Source organism: Podarcis melisellensis, assembly GCF_964234715.1.
Source record: "Podarcis melisellensis genome assembly, chromosome: 1".
Taxonomy (NCBI): domain Eukaryota; kingdom Metazoa; phylum Chordata; class Lepidosauria; order Squamata; family Lacertidae; genus Podarcis; species Podarcis melisellensis.
Window position 1 is genome coordinate 118,202,976 of NC_138528.1, and position 27,286 is coordinate 118,230,261.

Below are 27,286 nucleotides of genomic sequence, written 5' to 3' on the forward strand. Positions count from 1 at the left end.
CGATACAATCTTTTTGAAAAGTGCCAATGTGGATGTATATTCCAGTCATGTTTGAAACTCTGGTCAATTTCTGATCACTTATTTTCTTTATGTTTGTACTGACTTTTATTGCTCACCTTGATTTCTTTTTCTTCCTCTAGGGCCCTGATATGAACATTCCAGGTGGTCCTCAAGGCCCCAGGGGAGATCCTGTAAGTTCAATAACTATAAAATCATGTCCTTATTTCTCTTTTTTTTAAAAAAAAAAAGCGAGCCTCGGTTCCCAATAATACTAACACAAGGGAAGAATGAAGGACTCAGGCCACTTGCTTAGGATGTTGGTCTCCTGCCATAGATCAGCTTAGGCTTCAAAGGCCTAGTTTTTCACACTAGGAGAAAGCTGTAACATTTCAGACGTCTGATAGGGACACATATAATTGATTGCTTCTTATTGCAAAACGTGCCCTGCTTCCATATCCCATACTTGTATTCTATACTTGCAGGTGGCGCTGTGGTCTAAACCACTGAGCCTCTTGGGCTTGCTGACCATAAGGTCAGCAGTTCAAATACGCACAACGGGGTGAGTTCCTGTTGCTCTGTCCCAGCTCCTGCCAACCTAGCAGTTCGAAAGCACACCAGCGCAAGCAAATAAAAAGGGAACCCCTGTGGCGGGAAGGTAAATGGGCTCTGGCTTCCGTCATGGTGTCCCATTGTGCCAGAAGCGGTTTAGTCATGCTGCCCACATGACCCAGAAAAACTGTCTACGGATAAACGCCAACTCCCTCAGCCTGAAGCGAGATGAGCGCCACACCCCATAGTCAAATTTGACTGGACTTAAGCATCCAGGGAGTGGGACGCGGGTGGCACTGTGGGTTAAACCACAGAGCCTAGGACTTGCTGATTGGAAGGTCGGCGGTTCGAATCCCCGCGAGGGGGTGAGCTCCCGTTGCTCGGTCCCTGCTCCTGCCAACCTAGCAGTTCGAAAGCACGTCAAAGTGCAAGTAGAAGAGCATTTCCGTGCACTGCTCTGGTTCGCCAGAAGTGGCTTAGTCATGCTGGCCACATGACCCAGAAGCTGTACGCTGGCTCCCTCGGCCAATAAAGTGAGATGAGCACCGCAACCCCAGAGTTGGTCACGATTGGACCTAATGGTCAGGGGTCCCTTTACTTTTACCTTAACCATCCAGAGATCCTTTTCCTTTACCTTTTTACTTGTATCCCCTTATGGTTGTTCACAAGAGCTCACTGCATGCAAGCAGGCAGGAGGCAATGGGGACCTCTCTAATGTTTACATTGACTCCCATTCTTGCTCCTAGTGCCCATGTTTCATGGAACATCACCAAGGGCCTATGCATATAAATTATAATGTGCAGACTGGGTGGGTGGAGGACTGCAGGCAGGGCAAGACATTTGCACATGCCCTCACTGCCCTTTCACACATTGGCCATTGTGGCTTTTGTGTGAACAATCCTAAGTTAGATTTTTTTTTAAAAAAATGTTTTTTATTAAAGATTTTCTTGGTTTACAAAAGTATGTGCATTGTCTCTTTTTCAAGTTGTAAAGTCTTTTCTACAGATCAGGGCCCCACTCTCTTGGGGGCCCCCCAAAAAATTAAAGCAAAAGAAACACTGTACATTTTCAAAATATAAGATAAAAAACAAATAGAATAAAGCCTACACACAGCAACAGTGTTTTGTGTTCTTTAGATCCATAAATTGCCATACAGCATATATTCAACACAAAATACAGCGACAATTTGTTGTTGACAAAGGACAGCTGGACATATAAAGCGCCCCATTACCTTCAGTAGCTTACGGCCTCATCAAACCTAAATTTGGCCCTGGGCAATAGTGTTGTATACAGTATAAGGTTAGGGAAGAAGAGTGGGGAGGGGGTGCTGAAACTTACATTCTTTTCTATAGTGCATGTGTGGGGTTTTGTGGCAACGTCAGCTGGGTAAGTTCTCGTTCTACTCGCTTATTACATTTCCTTGATAGTGAGAGGGATTGTGGGGGCCCAAGCTGACGCAAGTGTGGGTCATCCATGCCTACTTGATGTAAGAAGGGGAAACACATGGGCAACACACACTGTTTTTGTTTTATAGTACTCCGTTCTGGTTATTTGAATGACAAAGGGCTTGAGCACTTGATGCATGCCTCAATTATTATTATTTCAATTCATGTTCAGGGTCCACCTGGTACTCCTGGAATAAATGGTTCACCTGGTCCACCTGGCCAGCCAGGAACACCTGGCACTCCTGGCCAACCTGGAGTCTGCCCAAGTTGCCCCGGTCTTGGTACAGGATCGGTAAGTCACTCTCTCCTTTCTGTTTATGTTTTGGCTCTGAATTTGTTTTAGGTGAAACAGTACTATGTGCACGCCATAGAGTCATGAGAGATACGTTGCTCTGTTCCTCCATAGAACAGCGTTTTGTCAAAGGTTCTGAATGAAGATGGGAAGTTTCTGGAAAGTCATAAAATGTTGTCAAAAAAGTTCTTTTAGCCGATGGGAAAATGGATCCCTAGGCTGCCACCACAGTTCCCTGGCCCCCCACTCTTTATAAACCCCACTCTAGATATTTGTGCTTCTTTAATTTTTCTATTCCAGGGTCCCTGCCACAATAACTCACTGAGCTCCTCCATTTGACTATTTTCTGCTGCTACCCTTTCCCTCAGAACATTTTTGTAGCCTCATGGTGGCTTGGTATGTATGATAGGCTTAGTCATGAGACTGGCACCAATACAGGAGACAGAATGAACTAATAACTAAGATTTTTATTACTACTGTTGTTGTTGTCATCTCAATAATTTTGTTTCTTGATGACAGTTTCTAAGGACTCAAGCGTTGCTGTTGCTGCCACCAGCCTTTAAGCACCTCGGGCCAATTTCCCAAATTCCTAGCCAAATTCACGCACAACTCTGTTCAGCTACTGGGGACAATCTGCCTCTGGTCGAAAAGCTCCACCAGTTGTACTTACAGCTGCTTGGGCAGCTTAGCTGATTTTAAAAACCAACCTGTGTAACTTTCTTCTGCTAAGACCTTTACACAGGGCAACCCCTTAGCCCAAGCATAGGCAAACTCCGGCCCTCCAGATGTTTGGGACCGCAATTTCCATCATCCCTGACCACTGGTCCTGTTAGCTAGGGTTGATGGGAGTTGTAGTCCCAAACATCTGAAGGGCCAGAGTTTGCCTATGCCTGCTTTAGCCCAACAGAGTCAATGGCTCCCTTCATTTAACTTCACCATCAAAGAACTGTTACACATTGGGGTTGAATGGCTTTGTAGGCCTCACCTTGCACTTTCAGTTGAGCTTTCTTTGGTCTTTGTAAAGGACAAGACGGCACTCTGGACTGGCAGTTAAATCTTACTTCAGCTTTGGGGAGGGGGTTGTGTTCTTCACCACACCTGAGACAACAGGCTCATTCAGGAGCTCCAGGATTTGCTGTGAAGCACAGTTCTGTCCTCACACAGAGCAGAATAGCCAGGAAGGAGGAGTTTCGCAGGTCTCTACAGTCCTCACCTTTAGCATTTGCTTAATGACAAGGCTGGTCCTGATACTTCCCGTTCCATTGGATTTTTGTGTCCCACCGCAGCTGAGAACCAAAGAATCCTTCTATCCAACATCTGCTAAATGCACTCAAAAAACGTGTGTCTTTCCAACCAGTAAAATACAAATTCTACTTTTGTATATGGTAACAAAGGGACACAGGTGGCGCTGTGGGTTAAAGCCTCAGCGCCTAGGACTTGCCGATTGAAAGGTCGGCGGTTCGAATCCCTGCGGCGGGGTGCGCTCCCGCTGCTCGGTCCCAGCGCCTGCCAACCTAGCAGTTCGAAAGCACCTCCGGGTGCAAGTAGATAAATAGGGACCGCTTACCAGCGGGAAGGTAAACGGCGTTTCCGTGTGCGGCTCTGGCTTGCCAGATGCAGCTTTGTCACGCTGGCCACGTGACCCGGAAGTGTCTTCGGACAGCGCTGGCCCCTGGCCTCTTAAGTGAGATGGGCGCACAACCCCAGAGTCTGTCAAGACTGGCCCGTACGGGCAGGGGTACCTTTACCTTTATATGGTAACAGCCCTGTTTCCTTTCACGGCAGCTGTAGCTAATGCTGCATTTTACTACCACGTGGTGCACTTCTCGCAATGCCAAAAAGAAACCTTTTGTTAAAGAATTGGTCCGACAAACCTGCCGTTCTCCAGGAATGTTGGGGAAAGTGAGAAACTTAAGTCAAAAGAAGGACATTTCTGGAAACAGACATCCATGCGGGGATCAAACCTGCAACCTTGGCATTATCAGCACCACACTCTAACCAACTGAGCTATTCAGTCCATTAAATGAGCCTATAACTTTGCATGGTTATTATGAAGTGTTATGAAGTATTAAAACAGAGTCCACAAATCCACAAGTGTATGCAAGTCCCCCCTCTAGCAAGCCCTGATCCTTGCTGCATTGAATGCTTGCTGCTGAAGTGTTCAGTAGACCTCCTTCCAGAAACTTGTATGATGCCTCCAGCAAGGAGTCAGAGCTCCGGGAAAACCTCCCCATGCCTGCTGATGTGTATTGGCCCTAGAAGGAACTGCATGAGTAAGCTGTCCATCACTGTGCTGTTATGTTTTTCGGTTGTACGTTTGTTTGTTCGTGCAAATTTGTATTTGTTTGTGCAGCCTTGGTTTGGCTTCTTGGTGTGGATAATTTTCACTTTCTTGGCCTTCTACAGCTGATCACAATGGTATTTCCTTTTCCTGCCTGCCCCTTCTGTCAGTTCTCCTTGCTACAGCTACAGCTCGCAATATCTCCCACGCAAGCTTTGGGCTATGGTTTGCATACATCTCCTTTCTCTCTGATAAAGCAACGTGTGTTCCATGGACTCATGGATCCATGTGAGGCCCTTACAATGTTCTTTCTTTACCCGTTCCTTCTCCCAAACTGCCTCTTTCCCAGCTTAAGGTGCAATACTGAGAATGATGGCGACGATAACACTGCGCGGAGAAAAGGGTTGTGAAAATGGACAAGAACTTTATCTTCAGCCTCCTGGAAGGCTGACCTTTAGCGGTTGAGGAGACAGATTCATTTGCTCCCAAGCTACATTTTGGTCAACCTTGCCACTGTAATCGAGAGCAACAGCATTATCCACGCTAGAGGAAATTATAACCCTATCTTGACTGACCAATCATGAAGATGTGTCCTATGGACTTTGAGTGGGACACCTCTCCATTTCAAATATACAGTATTGCCAGTGGATCTGTGGACAGCTGTCAGCTCCTCATTACATGCTTACATGTGCTGGTTTTGTATGTCATTGCAATTGTGTATGCTGTCCTCCTGTTTTATGTGTAATGTCTACATCTTTTTCGATTTCTTTTTTTTAATTACAGAACTTTTCTCCTCAGTATGAAGGCGATTATACCAAGTCTGGTGGAGGAGGATACGGCCAACTTGTAAGACAATAACACTGTCTCTCATCTTTTCATTGAAATTACTGGTTTTTCCCCCCTTGTACAGATTGTATTGAACATATACTATTACTGCTTAGGAACGTAAGAAGTTTTAAAGCAGGTCACATTACTTTGGATCTGGATTTGAGCAATTCTTTAAAATATTTTGATCAACTTTTCCAGACTTTTCCTTGACATCTCTACCTTACCATTATTTCTTCTTCATTCCCCTCCCCTTTGATTTTTTTTACTTCCTTGCTTCCATGTTCAGCTTCTTCCTTTTCCCCCTTTTCTTTTACTCCTACATTTCCCTACTTTCATTTAAGTTTTTCCCCCATTACCTGCTCCACAAATTTCTCCCTTCCAGTCATTTTTGTCATTTTCTCCATTAGTAACAACATTTCAGACCATTCATTGTGTCTCATTCTCTATTTCCACATGGAAATTTCAACTGATAATGGATCAAAGAATTGTTTATAGCTCTTTTCGCATTAGCAGACTTTTATTGCACCCCCCCCATTATCTATAGCTGCCCAGATCAGTCCATAAGGATTTTTAAATACTTATTCAGCATCGTATATGTGCTTTATTTTTTGCTGGGGGGGGGCGGTGTCCAAGAATTATTTTGATGTAATCAAACCTACATGAAATTTCCTCAGTAAAACTGTGTCATGAAAGAGGCATTCTTGTAGCTCCCACTTTCTATGTAAATTATGCAAGCAGTTAATTTCCCCTTGAATAGGCAATAGCCACCTACAATTGTCGGTCCTTATTTTCTTGAATGGAGCACATGTTTAGAAGAACATTGCAAATTTAGGAATGCAGGGCTAGCCCAAGATATCTTCCTGCATGAACCAGATCCCAAATGATGCTCCCCATAAAAATATCAGGTCTAGCTTGCATCCTGCCTTCATCTACCACCAGCACCATTCATGATGCCACCTGATGCATGTGGTCTCACAACACTACATGGCAGGACTGGCCCTGTTGCAATCAGGTTTGTATTCTGTATATTCTGTTACAAGGGCTGTATTCCATGCACTGGATTATTAAGAAAGCTGTCTACACAAGTGGTCTACAAAGGAGATAAGAATCCTGGTTATTTCCTACATCTTTCCTACTTTGTCCATTTATTAATATGCTCATTAATCACCATATTCATTCACCTTCTGTTCCTCACAGGTTTTTTCTTCCTTTCAGTTTGTTTGTTCATTAATCCATCCATCCATCCATCCATCCATCTAACCCATTCATCCATTTCCAGTTGTTTACCATATTTCTCTCACAGTTTGTGTCATTTGCATTCTGCTGCTTGGCTTCCACATCTGAGATGCGCTGAACCAGAGGGGGGAAAGAAATACCTGACCATTTAATGTTCTTGGTTGCTACATTGCTTGTGAGCTTTCTGTTTGACTTTTGTCGTGTGGGTATGGCTAGAGCTTCAATAGACACAGATCACTAGACGGTGCCAAACTTCGTTTTGTGTGCAGCATTTATTTGTTCTTATTTTTTTGCGACTCTCGGAACATTGATGCACAGCCAGTCCTTGGCCCTTTACCTAAAGAGAGCTTGTTTCTCCATTGAATCACCTACACCTGGAAGAACTTGGTGTGACTGTGTCTGGCACAGCAATCACAAGAAATTCTTACATGCCAGCTACAATGGAGCCTTTTCATGATGGGCCAGCCAATAAGAAAGGAAGCACACAGGTGATTGGCCGTATGATGATCAAGTGTCATGAGGCTCTATGCAAAGAGATCTCCAAACTGAAATCATCAAGAACGGGGGAATTCCCTGTTATTTTGGTAGACACAAAGCAAGCACATCTACATAAATCTGTATCTGTGCCAGCTTGAGAATACTTTCAGATTTAGCTTGTAACTTGCAACTAGCCTTTATTGGCATAAGTGAAAACAGTAAACTCAAAGAAAGTCATCCAAATACATTGATAAGCCAAACACATACAATATATAAAAGACTAGATAACCACTATTGAATAAATCAGGCAATTTTAGATTTAGCTTTAAAGATCTCGGCTAAGTTCCTCGAAACAATCTTGGTACAGATTCAGCTCTTGATATGTGATGATTGCAGTGGAATAATTGACTTGTGCATCAGACTGCACTTTTATTCACTACTTTGTTTACTTACACTGTGCCTATTTGTAAATTAAGATTTACCGCATACAAATCAGCAGTATTGAGTAAGAATGCCTTATAAGTGAAGCATTCGGCTGCCAAATATATTAACTGGTGCAAATCCTTGGATACATTAGCTGCATTAAGGAATATATTACTTTGCCATTCATGTCATTCACTTCTTGTCACACGGAGCATGTCATCTAAGTTGCAGTTCTTGCAATAGGATTCCTGTGCTGCTATCACAGCGGGCTATAATTAAGTGGCGAAAAAATAAATATTCCCTGCTTTGTGAAATATATTTTATCTGTGCTGTAAGTCACAGGATATATTTCCAGTGGTCGGGAATATATTATGTGTGCTTTGACTTATGGACTCAGTGTGTGGGGAGAGCATTGTCCTTTCCCATGGAAATTACAAAAGCTTAGAAGACCTTTTAAGCAGACAAATAAAAGCATAACTGGATATGGATGACAAAATGTGGCTTTTTGCCTAATTATCAAGCATCCACTATACAAATTTGTTGATTTTCCATCAAACCTTTGAGCCTTCTGTGTGTGTGACATGTGTGTTTGTGTGTGTGTGTGTTGTAGATATGTGGGAAAAGGTTGCAGCTCAGTGGTAGAGCATTTGCCTTGCATAAAGAAGATCCCATGTTTAATTCCTGGTATCTCTAGGTAGGGCTGAGAGAGAGATCCCTGTCTAAAGCCTTGGAAAACACTGGTGGTCCATGTACTGTACACAAGACTGAAATGGATCGATTGTGTGACTCCGTATCAGCTACCTAAACTTCTTATGTTTAGCGTGTAGAGATGGATAGATAGAGAACGTGCAGAATAAACCAACAAGAAAGTCATCAATACTACATAAAAATTTGACTATAATTTTAGTACTATCACTTGCAATTCAAAACCACTAGCAGTGAGATTGTTTTTCATCATAGGCAAAGGGCTCACTGTATGATTATGCTACATTTTCCCTTACTCTCAGTGGAGCTGTTTCTCACCAAAGCTCCAATTCTGTTGCCAATGGAATAGATGTGGATTGAGATGGGTTCAAAATTGCCTAGTTAAAGCACACTCTGCCTTTTGCTTCATCTTTTCCAATAATACTGACGAGCCCTTTTGTTACAGCTTGCATTTGGTCTCTACACTCTGTCTCATGGGTATATTCTAAATTCACTGTGTCTGATGGTATTGTTTTTACAATGTTGTTTGTAGGGTGCACCTGGAGCTCCTGGCGCACCTGGCCTCCCTGGTCCTGTTGGTCAGCCCGGTCCACCTGTAAGTACAAGTAATGCTTCTCTAATATCTTTTCTCACTGAGAAATAGGATCACGTTTCATGAATAAGGGCCAAACCAACCAATACCTAGAAGATGCACCATTTCGATTTAGCATGCTTCCAGACTGTCACTATTTTGGGGTGGGGTCAATTATGACATTTCAACCTCTGAAAACTTCTGAGGGAAAGGCCAAAGGAGATATCCAGCTAGTTGTGCCACCACCTTTCACACGGAGCACTTTCGGACATGAAGCTAAGCCAGGGGAGCCAACTTGGGCCCCAGGTTATGGGTGCCCAGTATGCATGATGTCACAATGCCATATTATGACGTGACATTATGACATCATGCACAGCTCCTGGCCTCAGAACCTGACTTCTGGTGGTACCGGAAGTGGGTTTGGAGGTCTCAGAAAGCATCTCCAAGGCTTCTGAGATGCTGTCCGAGGCCTTGCAAGATCTCAGAAGTTGTGTGGGGGCCCTGCAGTGTGGGTGCTAAGCTAAACCATACTTATATGGCCTGCTCTCCTCTCCCTGATCCATCCCCAGCTCCAGAGAGGAAGATTGGAAGCACCCAATTCCACAAATGAGTTCCCTATTTCATCCAATCTCCAAGGAGTCTGGTTCATTTAAACAAGCTAGGATCAATCCATCATTTTTCAAATTAACCAGAATTCTCCAGGTTTGAGCATGACAAGGAACTCTGGTTAGTCTATAAGCAAAAGTGGATTGTCATTATCTCTTCTGTTGCATACCAAAAGGGGAGAGTGGAGGGAGAACTGAGGCTCACTCTCACAGAATTAAACTATGGTTTTAGTACTGTGTCCAAACTGAGCCATTTTTTAAATTCTAAAATACAGTGGTACCTCGCAAGACGAAATTAATTCGTCCTGTGAGTTTTTTTGTCTTGCGAATTTTTCATCTTGCGAAGCAACTGCACCTCTTCAAGCAATGCACCCTGGGTATTAACGGTTTTCAGAAAAAGGAAACAAACTTGCAAGACCATAGGGAAATTCGTCTTGCGAAGCAACTAAAAAAACGAAAAACTCTTTCGTCTTGCGAGTTTTTCGTCTTACGAGGCATTCGTCTTGCGAGGTACCACTGTAGGCAGATAGCACAAATTATTGGATGCTACGCAATGGAATCTCTTTGATGGTGTCGAAAGAATTCATTCTCCTTGACTCCCTCTTGATGTCTCAGAAATTTGGAATTTGTGATTGCAACATTTAATGAGCCACTCAATCCATGATTCCTAAGGTGTGCCATTTGTCTTGCCTAATAGGGACCCCACGGATACCAAGGCCCCCCTGGTGAACCTGGCCAAGCTGGTGCTCCGGTAAGTATCAGTGTACACTGTTAATTATTTGGCCTCACAACTTAATTTTGGTAAATGATCGTGCTGTGTGGAATTGTAGATTAAATACTTCCAGCATTCATTAGCAGGAGTTATTATTATTGGACAGTTTTCTACAATAATTGGAAGAACACAAGTAATGCAGATTTTGTAGAATTGTGGAAACGCTTACCTGAGGCTCGCAGGCACATTTGAAAAGAACCTTATCTCTTGAACTGGTGCAATCGTAAAGCATTGGGGAGAATACCGCCTTATTCTACACTCTGATTGGAAGGTGAAAGTGAAAGCAGAGGAGCATCCGGAATGCTTCTATCCATTTTTGGAGGCTTTGAGCATTTTTATTTCTCAAAAATGCTTCGCTACCCATTGGAAACCATAGGAGAGAAAATGGAGGAAGAGATTTAGTCAACAGTGTGACTAAATTTGTCCCTGGTTTGTGGATGTGTCAGGGGAACATGACAGCTTTGGATCCTTCAGATCCAAGCCTCTCACAGGGACACACCTAGAATGCCTCTGATATGACCCCATTTTTATTTTATTTTTGGCCACATGGACATCAGAGCTCTGCCAGAGGATCAGAAAAGGAGGCTCTGATGTCACTCTCCAATGCTAAGAATTTTGTCTCAGATGTTGGAAAGATGAATTCAGTATTCTTATGGTCCCTGGAATGCCCTTGCAGAGGTAATAGGATTGCACCCTTAATCTGCTGAGGCAAAAGTTGTTGTTATTATTATTATTATTATTATTATTATTATTATTATTATTATCCTGCCCTCCCCAGCCAAAGCCGGGCTCAGAGTGGCTAACATCATACAAGTAAGATAATGCATAAAAATAAGTGATCAATAAATTAAGATACATCCCACAATTAATTCAAACAAATTAAAATTAATATTAAAACTGGACAAGTGGCAATCTTCAAGTTAAAACTGAAGGCAGTTACCAACTATTTCCACTGTATTATAAACACCTGTGAGCGGGCTGGGAACCTCCTTCGTGCTTGTTCTTACACAAGGAGAACTTACTTTGAAAGCTCCAGCTGTGCTCAGGGACATAAAGCCTTTTTGGGAACATATTTTTAAAGGTAATATCAAGTCAATGTTAAAAAAAAAAATCAATACAATATTTATTTATTTACTTTTACTTTTTAAAGCATTTACTTTAAAAAGCACTGAGGGGACAAATTGTCACCTGAGTTAATATTTTTCAGATAAACTGAACTACAAAACCATGGTCAGGCAACATTCTCTGAGAATCATGTTCATGCTAATTGGACTCACAAAAGTGAATTTCTCTAGCTAAAGCCTGAGAATATAGATTAATAAGAAGCTTTGTGGAAAAAATAAGGAATATTGCAAGAATGTAAATGAGGACAGAGAAAATTTATTTAAAGGTAATACTATAATTAAGGAATGTAAAGATAGAAATTTAACTACGGGTGATTGTCAGAGGAATTGAGGGAGGTTCAATAAGTCAAAATATGTCATGTGGAAATTTGTACGATTGGAAATATTATGGAAAAAAATTAATAAAAATTTATTATATAAAAAAGAGAATATAGATTAATAAAACAATGTCCTGCATAATGTTTTGCAAGACTTCTGAAATCCTAGATTTCACTATGTGGTGGGAGGGACAATAACAAGAAATATTCAGCCATGAAATTAACAAACAACATGTGCCATATAATTGACATCACCGTACAAATCCATTGTGGATAGATTCACAGCCACTATATTTTGGAAACCAGTTTCTCAATAGCCATAATGACTACAGACTCCATCTTACTATTCCACAGAGAGGCCATCATGGAAGGTTGTAAACAGTTGCAGAAAAGTAGGGAAAATCAGTTTGGATTCCGACATCACCTGCTTGAACTAAATAGGGACTAGATAATTCTCTGTTGATTGTAGAGTTCTCTTTCTCTCAGAACCTACATAATCTGATTTCCACTGGCTATCATTTCTGTAGACCACCATATATTGTTTCTGTTTTTCAGGGCCCTGCTGGACCACCTGGAAATATGGGTCCACCTGGCCCTGCCGGAAAAGATGTAAGTTAAGTTCATAGTTAACATTAAGCTTATAATATTACATAAGGCTATCTAAGGAGAGTCATTTTCTTCTAGACCGTTGGTTTGAATCCAAAGGTGGATTGTACAGATAGAAAAGTACTTCTCTTGATACAAGGTGTCCCCCATTTCCTGTTTTGCTCAAAGATCGATGAAAGAGACGTCAGACGCTATGAATGCTGATTTGCCATCCACTAGTCTAAGCCCCTGGTTCCTCTTGTCCAACCATGCTTGTTGACAATGACAGTCGAGCACATTTTGCCATGTGGGTTGTGGGGATGGGGAGCACACAAGGGTAGATGGACACACAGCAGAGGAGGAGGCAGTGACAGCTGACAAGAGCAGCAAATGGCAGGCAGTGTGCTCCACAGAAGCCGAATCTGCCACCCCTCCTAGCTGTCTAGAGCTGGCCACCATGAGGCAATTGCCTCACTATGCCTCATAGGTGAGCCAGGCCCATAGCTGTCAATGTTTCCCTTTTTAAAAGGGAAATTCCCTTATTCCAAATAGGATTCCTCGCAAGAAAAGGGAAAAGTTGACAGCTATGGCCAGGCCTGCTTGTTGAGATCAAAGCCAGAGGGTTCTATCAGGCTGCCCTTCCATCATATACACACCTTAGTACACATTGGAAGACCTGCACAGGGTGTTCATTATATGCACAATGAGTTGTGAGAATAGATCAATTAAAGTCAACAAGACATTATTGATCTTCTCATAAAGGAATGCCATTCACAAAACTGATTTTCCTGTTGTAGGTCTGGTCCTTCTTTTGAACTCTTAAGAATTTACTGAGACACTATAGCAAGACAATGCATTATTATTATTATTATTATTATTATTATTATTATTATTATTATTATCTCTCTTTAGGGAGAATCTGGAAGACCTGGCAGAACCGGCGAACGTGGATTACCTGGTACTCCTGTAAGGAAGGAAAAAAATATTTTCTTGATTTTGAGTATAAATATGGGTGGTTCTGGAAACGTGGTCCAATCTGAATGTGGCTGAGGACAGTGTTGAAGTGGTGTTTATCATTAGGGCAGTTCTGATATCTGCCGTCATGCTTTTGAAAGTAGTCGTGTTCCGGCCACCGACATACACAACATCCATGTTGAGTGCATGTTCAGTGAAGCTGTGAAGGGGCTCTTCTCTTGAAATTACCCAATGTCAGGGACTGGGCAGAGGAGGAGTGGTGGAGACTGCCTCCCCATCCCTGACCTTCCCAGGGAGGAAGAAGAGGAAGGCAGTTTAGATTTACAACAGGGGGTTGCAGGAGGTCACAGCCCAGAGGCAGATAAGAGGAAAAGCTGGGAAATAATGCGAGAGGAGGAGGCAGGACCAGAACGGCAGCTGGGTGACACAGTGTCTTTAGAAAGTATTCTAGACCCCTTATCTCCCAGAACCTGGTGAGCCTTAAAAGTAGGAGAGCAAAGAGCTCAAAGACAGAGGGCACCCATAGAGGAGGTGATGACGAATGAGGAAGTAGGAGAGACGGGGGATGGAGATTCACTCGGGACAGCACCATTATCTAAGAGACTGGGTTCTATAGCCTCTCTTTGTAAATATTGACTAAAAAGGGACAGTAAGGAACCTTCCTTTGTCTTTATACTTTCCTGGGAAACCAGCCGGGAGTTGCTGACAGCATTCTGTCACACAAACACATCAAGCTGCTCAGGATCTCCCGTGCATGGAGGAGCTCTTTACATGTACATGTAACTAGGCCCATCAGGTACATCCAAACACTGGCCAGATATGCAGGTAGCAGGGTACGTAACCACACTGCCTGCCAGCAGTGACAAGACTAAGCCCATACAACCCTGAAACTGCCCCACACATTAGTTCAGTGCTTTGTGGGGTTGTTTGAACTCTCTGCTGGAAGCCATGCATTTCAGGATTGTCCTGATGGGGGGAGAGGAAAAACCCACTTCCCAATTTGGAGAGTATTCCCACAGTATCATGTTGTGTAGCAGTTGCAGAAATGTGGCTCTTGGATGCTGTGTGAATAAGACACATGAGACCACATGTGACGGTTGAAATCAAGCCGTTAGCTAATGGTTATACAGCAGGTAAGTAGGGGTGGCATAGCAGTAGGGTGAGGATCAGGTCATATTCCAATCAGCCCTTGCTGTTGGAATAGTGCTCTCCACTTGATGGTTGGGAAACGCTCATTGCAGTCTTGGGAGTTGACCAGTGCTGACTCTGGTGTGAGACAGGCACATCCATAACCTTTGAAGCAACTTAGTATGTGTTATGCATCAAAACTATTGGTTTCAAGCCTTATTGACAAACTCAGGCTTTCACTTCTACAGAGTATGGGAACTTCAAACAACAATCTGCTCAGAGATTTGTTCATCTGTCTGTCTGTCTGTCTATCTGTCTGTCTTTTTGTTTGTTTGTTTCAGTCCCCAGAATTAGCCATGCTTAGAGCAAACCCAGTGAAATCGGTGGATATACTCTGAGTGTGACTTATTTGGATATCACCCTAAGTCACATTTGGGAAACCTTTGGCCCTCCAGATGTTGCTAAATAACAACTCCCATCATCCTTTGCTTGCTGGGGCTGATGGGAATTGTAGTTCAGAAACAACCAGGGAGCCATTGAACTTAGAATGCAATAAAAACTCTTTCAGTGAATATTTGTATAAAATGATCTCCATTTTACATGCGCCTTCACGGATTCTTTTTCTACTACCTCTCATTTCCATTTAGGGTCACAAAGGTCCCCCTGGCATGCCTGGCATGCCTGGAATGAAAGGTCACCGAGTAAGTATTTTAACTTCAGCCAATGCATGGTAGAAGGCATATCAATGAGCAGTAATTCTCCCAGTTCTTGTATATAGCAGAATCTTACTCAAGCCAATGAGATGTTTGTTCACTCAAACACTTTTCTAAGCTAAACTTGCTGAAGCCCCAAAGATCAGAGCCCCAATTCAACCAGTTAGGACAAGGTAACTGCAATTAGCTTTTGTTGGCTTGGGGTCCGGTTATGTTAGCAAGTATTCACTGGCAGACTCAGTGAAAAGTGGAAATATTCTCAGATGAGTACAATTTTTCATTAGCACTGCTGTGTTCAGGCAATTTGTATGGAGAATTCTTTTTTCTATATAGATGGGCTTTGGAGATATGCAAGCCCATTTCCTTGGAGTTTGCATTCCTGGGGTTACTTTTTTCTCTGGCATTAAGAAGAGATTTTCAGATTGTCCCCTGAAGATTCTCCTTTTGTTGTTGTTCTATATTATTTTAATTTGGCGGCTGCTATTTCCCTCCCACAATGCTGTTTCCCTCCCATGATTAGAGAATCCAAAATGGTGGTCAGACTGGCAACACAACTGCTGTTGCTTCCACTTGAGAAACTGTTGGATAATGTTTCCTCCCCCTGTAGAATAAATAATAAATAAATAGAAATTCTGTGAAATTCTTAACCCCCTCCTCCCTGAAGTTTCTTTGACCATAGTTAAGGTAAATGATTTCTATTTGTGCGTCTCTACTCAGATGTAGGCAGTGCTTTTCTTCCAAAAAAAATGTTTAGGAGTACTCTCATTTTGAATCAAGAAACTCACCATTTTATAGTTCAAATCAGGGAAAATAATTACAGTAAATGGACAAAAGTACAAAGATTCAAAAAATGTTTAGTGGTATCCCCCATTTAGTGCGTCCCCCCCCCAGAAAAAAAAGCACTGGGTACAGGGGAAAATGAACAGAGCAAACTCTGTTGTTTATCAAAATGGGGGCGGGGAGAATTAACCAAGGAGATGTGCTAATATATTTATTTCCTTTCACAAAGGGATTTGATGGAAGAGACGGTGCCAAAGGTGATGCAGGTGCTCCTGGTCTGAAGGTAAAATATGTTTATTCTATATACTGTACAGAACCGCTTCTACCAAATTAAGGATTGTTTTAAATGTTTGCCTGAAGGGGCCATTAAGCTGTATTATGAGGCTGCCTGCTTGGTTTGGTTGAAGGAGTGGATGACCCTGAATATGGGATTTTTAAGTGCATTTAGCTAAACATTCGTCTAGCCTTCTCTGCTTGAACAATAAGGTTTCCCAAACACAGGAGGGACTGTAAGTGGGTTCTGCCAAATGCAAAGTTGGGGTGAGAGTGGCATGCACAGCCCCACACCAGTTCCGTGAATAGAATTAGAAATGCCTGAATAGAGTTTAGGGCAGCAATCTTATATACCCTTACCTGGTAATAGGGAAGGGTGACAAATTCAGTTTGGTTCACAAGACATAATATATACGGCTGTCCTTTGGAGCTCTCTGAATTTTGCACTTCTCTGGCATAAAAGGTATACACAATATCTATGTTGTAGGAAAGTGTGCGTTCTATTAATTATTGCATTCTATTACTAAAAATCACATACAAAAATGCCTTACATGAGGGGGAAATTGCTTGCCAAATATGTGTATATTAGGCAAAACTACAGTTAAAATGGTGTGTATATTGTGAGAAATGTGCCTACAAATTTTCATGAGGACATTTTATACATATATATTTCTCAAACTGATACAAAAATGTGTGAACTTAAGAATGCAAAAATGAGAAACTGAGAGAAAACTTGAGACTGACAGGTTCTACTATCCCTACCTAAAAGCAAGCCACGCCAAACTCAGTGGTGTTTACTTCATTCTGAGGCTGAGTAAACCTGTGTATTATTGCACCATAGTGTTTGTCTAATTATGCAACCCCTTCACACAATTAATTTAAGAAGAATAGGAAAATATTTACCATTTCACACAAGGTTCTAATTCCAGAGATCCCTGTGTTCAGCAAAGCCCGGCAGGAACTCTGCGACACACAAAGACCTCTTTACATGCTCACCCAGTTATCTCTGGTGATGTTGATCTTACTTCCCAAGCAAATGATCTATCTCGCCTATGGCCCAATCCAGCCAGTATCACTGCATGTATAGCCCAAGATCGTGCAGGCAGATTTGACCTATGTATTGCATTTTTATTTTTATTTTACATATGAGGGTCTGATCCAAAAAGCAATCCTCATATAAAAGCCTGCTTCCATGAACTTATTGTCCTTGCTGGATCAGGGTAAAATATTTAACAATTCACAAAAAAAGAAAAAAACAGTTTTCAAAACTGTGAAACAATATATGCTGTACATTTATAAAATGTGAAGCAATATATGCTGTATATTTATCCAGTGTTTTCTTTATTAAATAGGGTGAGAACGGTCTTCCTGGAGAAAATGGATCCCCCGGACCAATGGTAATTTGTTTATTTCAAAACAATTGAGTAGGAAGTCTCAAAATAAATACTTGATAGAACATTCAGCTATTGGATTAAATTTATGTGCATTGTGCCCTTTGATATAAATACTTCCAGGGGAGCACACACAGGCAAAACATTAAGATGACCATTATTATTATTATTATTATTATTATTATTATTATTATTATTAAAAATGTAAATAAAACAAGTATAATACATATAAAATAATCACATAGGAACAGTTAAAAACCTGGAAAATTAAAACAGTTTTGTTTTCCTCTGGCTGAAAAAGATAGCATAGTAGATGCCACAAATGGGGGAAGATTCCCTAAATGGAATTCCACAGCTGAGAAAGTCACCTCCCTCACTTCAAAAGGTGGTAATCTCAAATAGAGCACCTCTGATGATTGTGATATCAGTTTATGACAGGCTATTATGGAGGCAGGGTGTTCCTTCAAGTATCAGTCCCATTTCAAGCTGTATAGGGTTTCAAAGGTAAGCACTTACCTTTTGAATAGCCTGCAGAAATGAGCTTATAGTCTGTGGAGTTGTTTAACAACCAGTAATCTATGTTACCGGGATGCGGGTGGCGCTGTGGGTTAAACCACAGAGCCTAGGACTTGCCAATCAGAATGTTGGCAGTTCGAACCCCTGCAATGGGGTGAGCTACCGTTTCTTGGTTCCTGCTCCTGCCAACCTAGCAGTTCGAAAGCATGTCAAAGTGCAAGTAGATAAATAGGTACCGTTCCGGCAGGAAGGTAAACGGTGTTTCCATGCGCTGCTCTAGTTTGCCAGAAGCCGCTTAGTCATGCTGGCCACATGACCCGGAAGCTGTACGCCAGCTCCCTCGGCCAATAAAGCGAGATGAGCGCTGCAACCCCAGAGTCAGTCACGCCTGGACCTAATGGTCAGGGGTCCCTTTACCTTTAATATATGTTGCCACCAGCTAGTCGATTGTGCATCTGTTCCCTTTTGAGAAGAGATTCCATGCTGCTATCTATTTCTGTTGTCCAAAAAAGAGCTTCCTATTACACAAGTTCAACTATCCCTTAGCAGCTAAGTATACATAGAGCTGGTAGGTACTGTAAATAAAATGATGCGGGTGGCACTGTGGTCTAAACCCCTGAGCCTCTTGGGCCTGATGATCAGAAGATTGGCGGTTTGAATCTGTGTGACGGGGTGAGCTCCCGTTGCTCTGCTCCAGCATGCCAGTGCAAGTTGAAAAATAGGTACCGCTGTGGTGGGAAGGTAAATGGCGTTTCCGTGCACTCTGGTTTCCATCATGCTGTTCCATTGTGCCAGAAGCAGTTTAGTCTTGCTGGCCACATGACCCGGAAAGCTGTCTGTGGACAAACGCCAGCTCCCTTGGCCTCAAAGCAAGATGAGTGCCGCAACCCCATAGTTGCCTTTGACTAGACTTAACCATCCAGGGGTCCTTTATCTTTTATTTTATTTTATAAAATGGTGGAAGGATTGGAGTGTGGAGATGGTGTCCTCCTAAATAGACACTGCCTCCTCCAAGCCACCCCAGCTCCTATGGGCAGTGAATCCCAATACACATGATCAAAATAGTCTTACTATGGGGCCAAAATATTAAAGAGTCATTTGTGGTGTTTCTCTCCTAAAGGTTTCCCAGCTATCCAATCAGTGATGAATAATTTTAAACAAATTGTGTTTGATTTCCATTCATTAAGTGAATGTCATATATATTCATTAGGGTCCAAGAGGTCAGCCTGGCGAGAGAGGAAGACCTGGAGCTCCAGGAAGTGCTGTAAGTTACTGAACCAAAACTTCACATTGATTGCTATTTTTAGTCCTTCAGGCAAGGCATCTTCAGTAGGTCTCAAGAATCCTGGAAGGTAACATGCAGACCCAGAATTTTCTCATGTTACCTCTGGTTTTCTTGTGTACTTTTGCATGAGTGTGTTTGGAGAAAGGGTCCGTATGTTACAAAAGGACCATCCATGCAGAAGAGGGAGGTTTCAGCAGACTGAGAAGAAACCCCAAGGATTGCAGAAGCTCAAGAAAAATAATGGGATTGGGGGCTAAACTGGGGAGCGTGTGCAGACAAACCTCTGAATATACAGTGAATCTTTACATGTTCTGTGCAGAGATTTGTCAGTGATTGTTGTTGTTGTTAATATGCTTATTGGTGACATTTTAAAATCAATAGGTGTATTAAAACAACATCTTCTATTATTATTATTATTATTATTATTATTATTATTATTATTATTATTGCAGCAGTCCTAGATAGGATTGCATCCTCCATGCCTTGTTGGAGGCCTGGCTACTGACTGTCAAGAATGGCGAACTGTTTATATATCCTCCAGTCCTTTGGCACTGATGCCCCCAAATTCTGTGTTTTTATTTTCCAAGTATATCCCAAGTGACTGTAGTAAGAATCTATTTATTCTCCCCCTATACCTGGATTAACGCATACTACAGTTTGTTTACTTTGTGGGCTTGGCAGCCATTATTTAAAAGGCATTTTTAAAACTGCCTTTCTGGAAGATTTTGTCCCCTTGTTTCTCCCCTCCCAAACCCATCAGTTCCAGATTCATCACCCAGAGCTCCAATGTGCACATAAAATTCCTGAAGCTCCAAAGTTTCTGGTGAGGAGCAAGTTCAGTGTTCACGATGAGAGGAATTCACACATGGAGTTTTCTTTCTTTCATTACAAACAAATGTTTGTTTAAAAGAGGGACACGTATTGATATTGTTCCGTGTCAGATTTTGTTTGCTCCTAATGTATTTAATTCCATTTGCAGGGTGGACGTGGTAATGATGGCTCTCCTGGAGCAGCTGGCCAACCCGTAAGTAACTGTGCATTGTGTAGCTATCAGCCACTCTGCATGTATTCAAAAGCTGATCTGTTTATAACTCGGAGTACATCTAGCCCGGGACGCAGTTGGCGCTGTGGGTTAAACCACAGAGCCTAGGACTTTCCGATCAGAAGGTTGGCGGTTCGAATCGCCGCAACTGGGTGAGCTCCCATTGCTCGGTCCCTGCTTCTGCCCACCTAGCAGTTTGAAAGCACGTCAAAGTGCAAGTAGATTAATATGCACCGCTCTGGCAGGAAGGTAAACGGCATTTCTGTGCGCTGCTCTGGTTCACCAGAAGCGGCTTAGTCATGCTGGCCACATGACCCGGAAGCTGTACGCCGGCTCCCTCGGCCAATAAAGCGAGATGAGCGCCGCAATCCCAGAGGCAGCCACGACTGGACCTAATGGTAGGGGTCCCTTTACCTTTACGTTTAGCCCATATATTATATTAAGTGCTGCTGAATTGTAAGCGAGACATAAAGCACTTCTGGCTTCCCTCAATGAAGGCAAAGTAAAACTTCAGATGAATTGCACTTTAGATATTACATTTGTTGCAGAGAATCAGTAGCGCCAGGCAACCTGCATCATTAAAACAATGCCTGGCCCTTTTGTTATTCACACTGGTATCTTCTGCTTCTATACATTCATCCCACACCCTAGTAGTCTCTTGTTTTATTCAAACACTTGCTAAGTTCCATCTCAAAATCTAAAGAAGAAGAAGAGCTCACCCCCTGTGCACTCTCTAGAAGTAGTGACAGAAGGGTCGGATAGAGATCCAACAAAAATAAATAAACCTATCTAGTCATGTCTCTCTGAATAGCATTTAGGTTGAAATTCTTCTCAGGTTATTGATTAACAAACAAAATCTAAAACCACAGTTCCCATATGTGCTGAGGAAACCCAGACAATGTTAGGCATGTCTCAGTCCACTGAGCAGAGTGAAATTTAAATGGGTTTACGCCATCTTGCTTTTAACAAGAGTCTTCCCTGTGATTGGGAGTCAAAGTCTGTGGCTGAAGTGAAAGTCTCACCACATGAGAGCAGCTGAGCTAAAGACTCATCCAATTTGCCCTTGCAGCACCACTTTCCCCCGGGGAAACCCAATGTTTACTGCTGAATCAGAGCAAACGTCAGTCACGTTTTCTCCAGACTGACTTTGCTCTGATTTATTCCTAAAGAGCTGGTTTCCCAGGGAAAAGCAGTGGGGCAAGTAGAAAACTGCTCAGACTCATGCTTTCTAGACATGGGACAGGTGCAAGTTTGGATGAGCTCTAAGTCTCCATTCCATCACAATGCATTGAGACTTAGCCAAGAGACTAGAGTGTGCTAAAATATGTCCATATTCAGCATTAAGAAATCCAAGTAACTTATATCTGGCATACTGCAAGGACCAGTGTATAACCATTCACGTGATCATAAAACAAGCTTCCTGAGACCTGTGTTATTTATATATTGTTGTGATATCCATATCCTGCTTTTCAGTAAAAAAATAATAGTCAAGTTTACTTGCAACATATTTAAAATCACAAAACATCAACATGTCGACCACATTTTTAAAAAATGTGTAAGGAACAGGCCATAGGAGATAGATATAAAATCTAGGGATATGTTGTTGTTGTTGTTGTTGTTAAAAAAGACCAGTTTAGGAAGCCAAAAATTTGTGTGAACAAGATGATGGAAGTCCATCAGAGATGAACAAAATGAACCTCTCTTGGTGGGGAGTCCCACAACCTAGGTGTGACCACAGAGAAGGCCCTCTGTAGTTTGCGGTAATCAAATGCGGCTTATGGTTTTGTGAGAGACCCTAGACTGGATACCTGAGCTCAAGCTCTGTGCTTGATGTGTCATTTCCTGTAGGCATCTTGTATCCAATGGGTAGCAGCTCATGATGGTGAAGGTAACCTTTCAGAGTCACACATTCAGAAAGGGAAAGATTTTGTTCATACGTGGGCCACATAGTCTCTTGATTGCTTTCATTAGCAACTATCTATTCTCATAAGAATATGATGTAACACAACTAATACTTTTAAAAAATAATGACCTATATCATGTTTTCTTCCAATAATAATATTGTTGTTGCTGTTTTCTTAAGGGTCCCCCAGGCCCCCCTGGACCGTCAGGATTTCCAGGTTCTCCAGGTTTTAAGGTATCTATCCTATCCCTTTCTATCCTATATGTTTGCCTTTAAATAAATGCCTCATATATGTCTCATCTGTGATCCTAAGGACGGTTTGCTGAAATCCACAAATATATGAAGTTAGGAAGTTTTATCAAAAGTAGCTCTTGGGTCTGGGTTTTTCACTAACGAGGTGTTTCTTATCTATTAATAGCATGTGAGACACGGGTGGTGCTGTGGGGTAAACCACAGAGCCTAGGGCTTGCCGATCAGAAGGTCGGCAGTTTGAATCCCCATGACGGGGTGAGCTCCTGTTGCTCGGTCCCTGCTCCTGCCAACCTAGCAGTTCGAAAGCACGTCAAAGTGCAAGTAGATAAATAGGTACCACTCCAGTGGGAAGGTAAAATGTGTTTCCGTGTGCTGCTCTGGTTCGCCAGAAGCGGCTTAGTCATGCTGGCACATGACCTGGAAGCTGTATGCCGGCTCCCTAGGCCAATAAAGCAGAGTCATCTGCGACTGGACCTAACGGTCAGGGGTCCCTTTACCCTTTACCAATAGCATGTGAAGTGGTTATTCCCTCAAAAAAAAACAACAACCATGCAGTGTGATTTTAATTGAAACACTTGTGGATTTGAATGGCCAAGTTCCAGATATAAAATCTTCTCTGTTGATGCAAATGTAACAAGGTACTGTGTAGATATCTGCAAGAGGATTTTCAGTGCCTTGTTGATTATGGTTTTCAGTATCCCTTTGTGGGGAGAGTCAGAATAGTAAAAAAAAAAAAAAATGAACGTGTTTGGTGTTGATGTATCCTTAGTTTCCACTAACTTTTTCGGAAAACAATTCCATGTGCCCTTTCCTTCACATTCTAAATAGCAAGAATTATTGAGAGATCATGAAAACATATTTGCTGACATTACTTTGTGCTGAAGAATTCTTCTTCTTCTTTGGCGATCACTCGTAGCCGAGTAAGATTGTCTTCCATAAACACTGTTTTAACATTGAGTCCGTAAGTGACTGTAGAGGCCAATTGTGGATCCACACGTCCTTCCACAGTGGGGACATTCATTTCCAGGCAGGAGTTGATCACGGTGTGGATTTGCCAAGCGTGCCTTCCTCTTAGCACGTTTATCCCTTGTGTCCTGAGTTCGAGTGTCTTCAAAGCCCATGACACCTTTGGTAAAGGCTGTTCTCCAACTGGAGCGCTCGCAGGCCAGTGCTTCCCAGTTGTCAGTGTTTATACTACATTTTTAAAGATTTGCCTTGAGACAGTCTTTAAACCCCTTTTGTTGACCACCAGCATTACGCTTTCCATTTTTAAGTTCGGAATAGAGTAGTTGCTTTGGAAGACGATCATCAGGCATCCGCACAACATGACCAGTCCAACAAAGTTGATGTTGAAGAGTCATTGCTTCAACACTGGTGACCTTTGCTTCTTCCAGTACACTGGCATTAGTTCTCCTGTCTTCCCAAGTGATGTGTCAATTTTTTCGGAGACACCGTTGATGGTGTCTGATTGCCATGTCCCTCGTGTGGTGTGATCTTCCATCTAATGAAAGCATCAGAAGAAACTCCAATGAAAATCCTCATTATTACATATTTTACATGGCTGTTTATAACTGTATATATTTTAAAATTTTATAGATGGATGTTTTGTGGCGGCCTATATTTGTAATGCCTGAAAAAGGTTTAGCAAAGTAGGATGAAATCATCGGGCTATTGAGTTTTGTTTGTTAAAACCGATTGCTTGCTCTCTTCTATTCAGGGTGAAACTGGCCCTGTTGGCCCCCCTGGCTCTAGTGGGTCTCCTGGAGCAAGAGGAGAACCTGGTCCTCAAGGTCAACCTGGTGGTCCTGGTCCTGCTGTAAGTATCATATGTCCTTTATAAACTCATACATTGTTTTACTCACCTAGTAAAATCTGTTTCATAGAGACATTTTAAAAGCTGCTTCCATGAATGTCAACGTTATTACCTATTCTCTTTTTTTTTTCATTTCTATTTTATTAAGTTTCAACATTTTTAACTTATACAGTCAAAACACAGTATTGTCTTTTCTCTTATTTTTGTCAACCTCCTTTTCCATGGAGTTGTTGTCTGCTTCACCCTATCTTCTATCTATCAAATTATAACCACAATATTACAATCTAATTACTTCTGTTACTCATAGCTGAAATCCTACTCATGAGTTCGTCATACTATGAAATTTCTTTAAATAGTCCAAAAAAGGCATCCATTTTTCCATAAAACCCTCATCATTAGAATCTCTTGATTTTGCTGTTAATTTTGCCAGTTCTGCATAGTCCATTATTTTACTTATCCGTTCTTCTTCGGTTGGAACTTCTTCTTCCATCCATTTCTGCACATATAGAATCCTAGCTGTTGTTGTTACATACATAAACAACTTATTCACATTTTCGGTGGGATTTCTGCCTCTATAATCCCTAACAGAAACGCTTCGGGCTTTTTCAATAGACTCATTTTAAGCATTTTTTTATCTCATCATGTATCATTTCCCAAAATACCCTCGCTTTCTTGCAAATCCACCACAAAAATATGTTTAAAAAAACCCCATCTACCTGTTTACACTTCCAGTTATTATTAGGAACCTTCTTATACATTTTAGATAATCTGTTAGGTGCTAAGTACCATCTATATGACATTTTCAAATAATTTTCCTTTAGAGCATAGCAAGCAGTAAATTTCATATCTGCTTTCCGCAGCTTTTCCCATGCACTCATTTCTAAACATTATTACCTATTCTCTCTAGGGTCCTGGAGGTAGAGATGGAAGTCCTGGTGCAAAGGGTCCCCCAGTAAGTAATCCTGCTGTCATGCCACATTGGCTGTGCCTGTGGTCTAAGCTGCCATTTTATTCAATATCACAAGGGAATTTGTAAATTTGAGCACATTTTCTTTCCCCACAGGGTCCTGCTGGCATGGCTGGTGCTCCTGGACTGAGCGGAGGTCGTGGTCCTCCTGGCCCCCCGGGTACCAATGGAATCCCTGGACAAAGAGGTCCAGCTGTAAGTTGCCAGCTCATCTTTGTCAAGTTTACATGAAAATTGGATTCAGGAAAACAACATCTGCAATCCTACAGATGTTGCAAAGCAACGCCTGCAATCTATACAGTACTTATAGGCACAAGGATATGATTTGAACCTAATTGGGGAGGATTATCTTTTGAGCTTCCAACTTTCCATGTTTCCTCCTGAAAACTATTACATCTAATAATAATAATAATAATAATAATAATAATAATAAATTTTATTTATACCCCGCCCTCCCCAGCCAAGACTGGACTCAGGGCGGCTAACCACCAATAATAAAAAGTTGATTGAAATACAACTTAAAAACAAGAATAAAATACAACATTAAAACAATTAAGACATTAAAATGCAGCCTCATCACAGGAGGAGAAAGGAAAGAAGAAAAGGGGGGGGGATGGAATCAAATTGATTCTAAGCCAAAGGTCAGGTGGAACAACTCTGTCTTACAGGCCCTGTGGAAAGAAATCAGATCCCGCAGGGCCCTGGTCTCATGAGACAGAACATTCCACCAGGCCGGAGCCAGTGTTAAAAAGGCCCTGGCTCTGGTTGAGGCTAATCTAACTTTAACTTGCTATTATTATTGATATAAGCCTGGGAATAACCTGAATCAGAGGGTTGGGGAATGCATTCTCAGGCAGAGCAGCTCTTCTCTGAAGAGGAGCTGGAGGGGAAAGATTTGTCCGTCCCCCCCTTGTCTCCAGCGGTTTCAGAACCAGGGAGAGACACAGACACTGAGCAGCTTTGGCAGGAGTTACCTAGCTATGAGATAATGGAAAGAGAAACAGAAGGGAGGGAACAGCCAGCAGGGACGTCATTAGAGTGTGAGGGACCCCCTCCCCAAGAACCAAGAGGTCGGTCTGTATTAGAGAACAAAGAATGCAGAGAGGAGGAACTTACTGCTGGTGCCCAGGATGTTGTGGGGGATGGAAGGGGAAGGATTTAGAGTAGCCAACTGCTCTCCTAATGGAGAGATGTGGATTTTGGCTTGCAACCAGATGACTGAATAAAAAATGACTAAAATTATAAACTGCTCTTTAATTCTTATCTGTGAAGTTATCAACGGGAGGGGAGGACTCTCGACGCCTTGACAATATAATACAAATGGGGATGGCACTAGAAGCCAAAAATATTAATGATAAGAAAATATTTTACTAGATATACTGGCACGACAAATAAAAATGCGTAACTTTAGGGTGGGTTCCGTCATGCTTAGGAATAATTCCACGTGCCTTGCATCCTAAATAGCAAGAATTCTTGAGAGATCATGGCAGACAATGGGTCAAATTTGCTGAAAATACTTTGTGCTCAAGATGAATATTCAGCAGCAGATTTTACTAGATTGCTTTTCGCTTGCCTACTCAATACTAAGGGTGTAACCCAAGGGCATTGAAAAGCCATGTTTGAACAAGGCATAATCATGCTTAGAGTAGCTTCATTGAAATTAATGAGACTTAAGTTAGCTGTGACTTACTTGTCCCATTGATTTCAATGGGTCTACTCTATGTATGATTAAGTCCAAGCCACTGTGAGATTTTATGAAAGCTGTCATTGTAGTGTTTGATCTTTGCTGGCTCATTCAAACAAGCAAGTCAAGCGGTGAATGTGCATGTCTGAAACAGCCATTAATCTTTACCGCAGGGGCAGCTACCCTGTTGCAGCAAAATGACAAAGAGTGTCATGGCAAAAGCCTTAGTGCTGCAGAATCCACTTCGCCAAATGCATACAACGTGATCCTAAATTACAGAACAGCACAATTTTTCTCCTAGCGTGTGTGGTTCATTTGGTCTAAGTCAGTGAAACCTCACATTCTATCGGAAGT

General features: G+C 42.0%; 1 protein-coding gene across 2 annotated transcripts in view; it reads left to right on the top strand.

The window, feature by feature from the left end:
- COL3A1 (collagen type III alpha 1 chain) overlaps window positions 1-27,286 on the top strand; it is a 96,633-nt gene that overhangs the window by 37,408 nt on the left and 31,939 nt on the right. The window contains exons 3-18 of one of the 2 annotated variants that reach the window (XM_081903351.1): window positions 141-191; window positions 2,167-2,286; window positions 5,351-5,413; window positions 8,769-8,831; window positions 10,110-10,163; window positions 12,181-12,234; window positions 13,123-13,176; window positions 14,961-15,014; window positions 16,036-16,089; window positions 17,432-17,476; window positions 19,197-19,250; window positions 20,251-20,295; window positions 22,397-22,450; window positions 24,186-24,284; window positions 25,189-25,233; window positions 25,345-25,443. In XM_081903351.1, the coding sequence (XP_081759477.1) occupies window positions 141-191; window positions 2,167-2,286; window positions 5,351-5,413; window positions 8,769-8,831; window positions 10,110-10,163; window positions 12,181-12,234; window positions 13,123-13,176; window positions 14,961-15,014; window positions 16,036-16,089; window positions 17,432-17,476; window positions 19,197-19,250; window positions 20,251-20,295; window positions 22,397-22,450; window positions 24,186-24,284; window positions 25,189-25,233; window positions 25,345-25,443 (1,008 nt within the window). Of the gene's footprint in view, window positions 1-140; window positions 192-2,166; window positions 2,287-5,350; window positions 5,414-8,768; window positions 8,832-9,368; window positions 9,534-10,109; window positions 10,164-12,180; window positions 12,235-13,122; window positions 13,177-14,960; window positions 15,015-16,035; window positions 16,090-17,431; window positions 17,477-19,196; window positions 19,251-20,250; window positions 20,296-22,396; window positions 22,451-24,185; window positions 24,285-25,188; window positions 25,234-25,344; window positions 25,444-27,286 lie in introns of those variants that run through there. The other variant, XM_081903352.1, reaches the window with a different exon arrangement.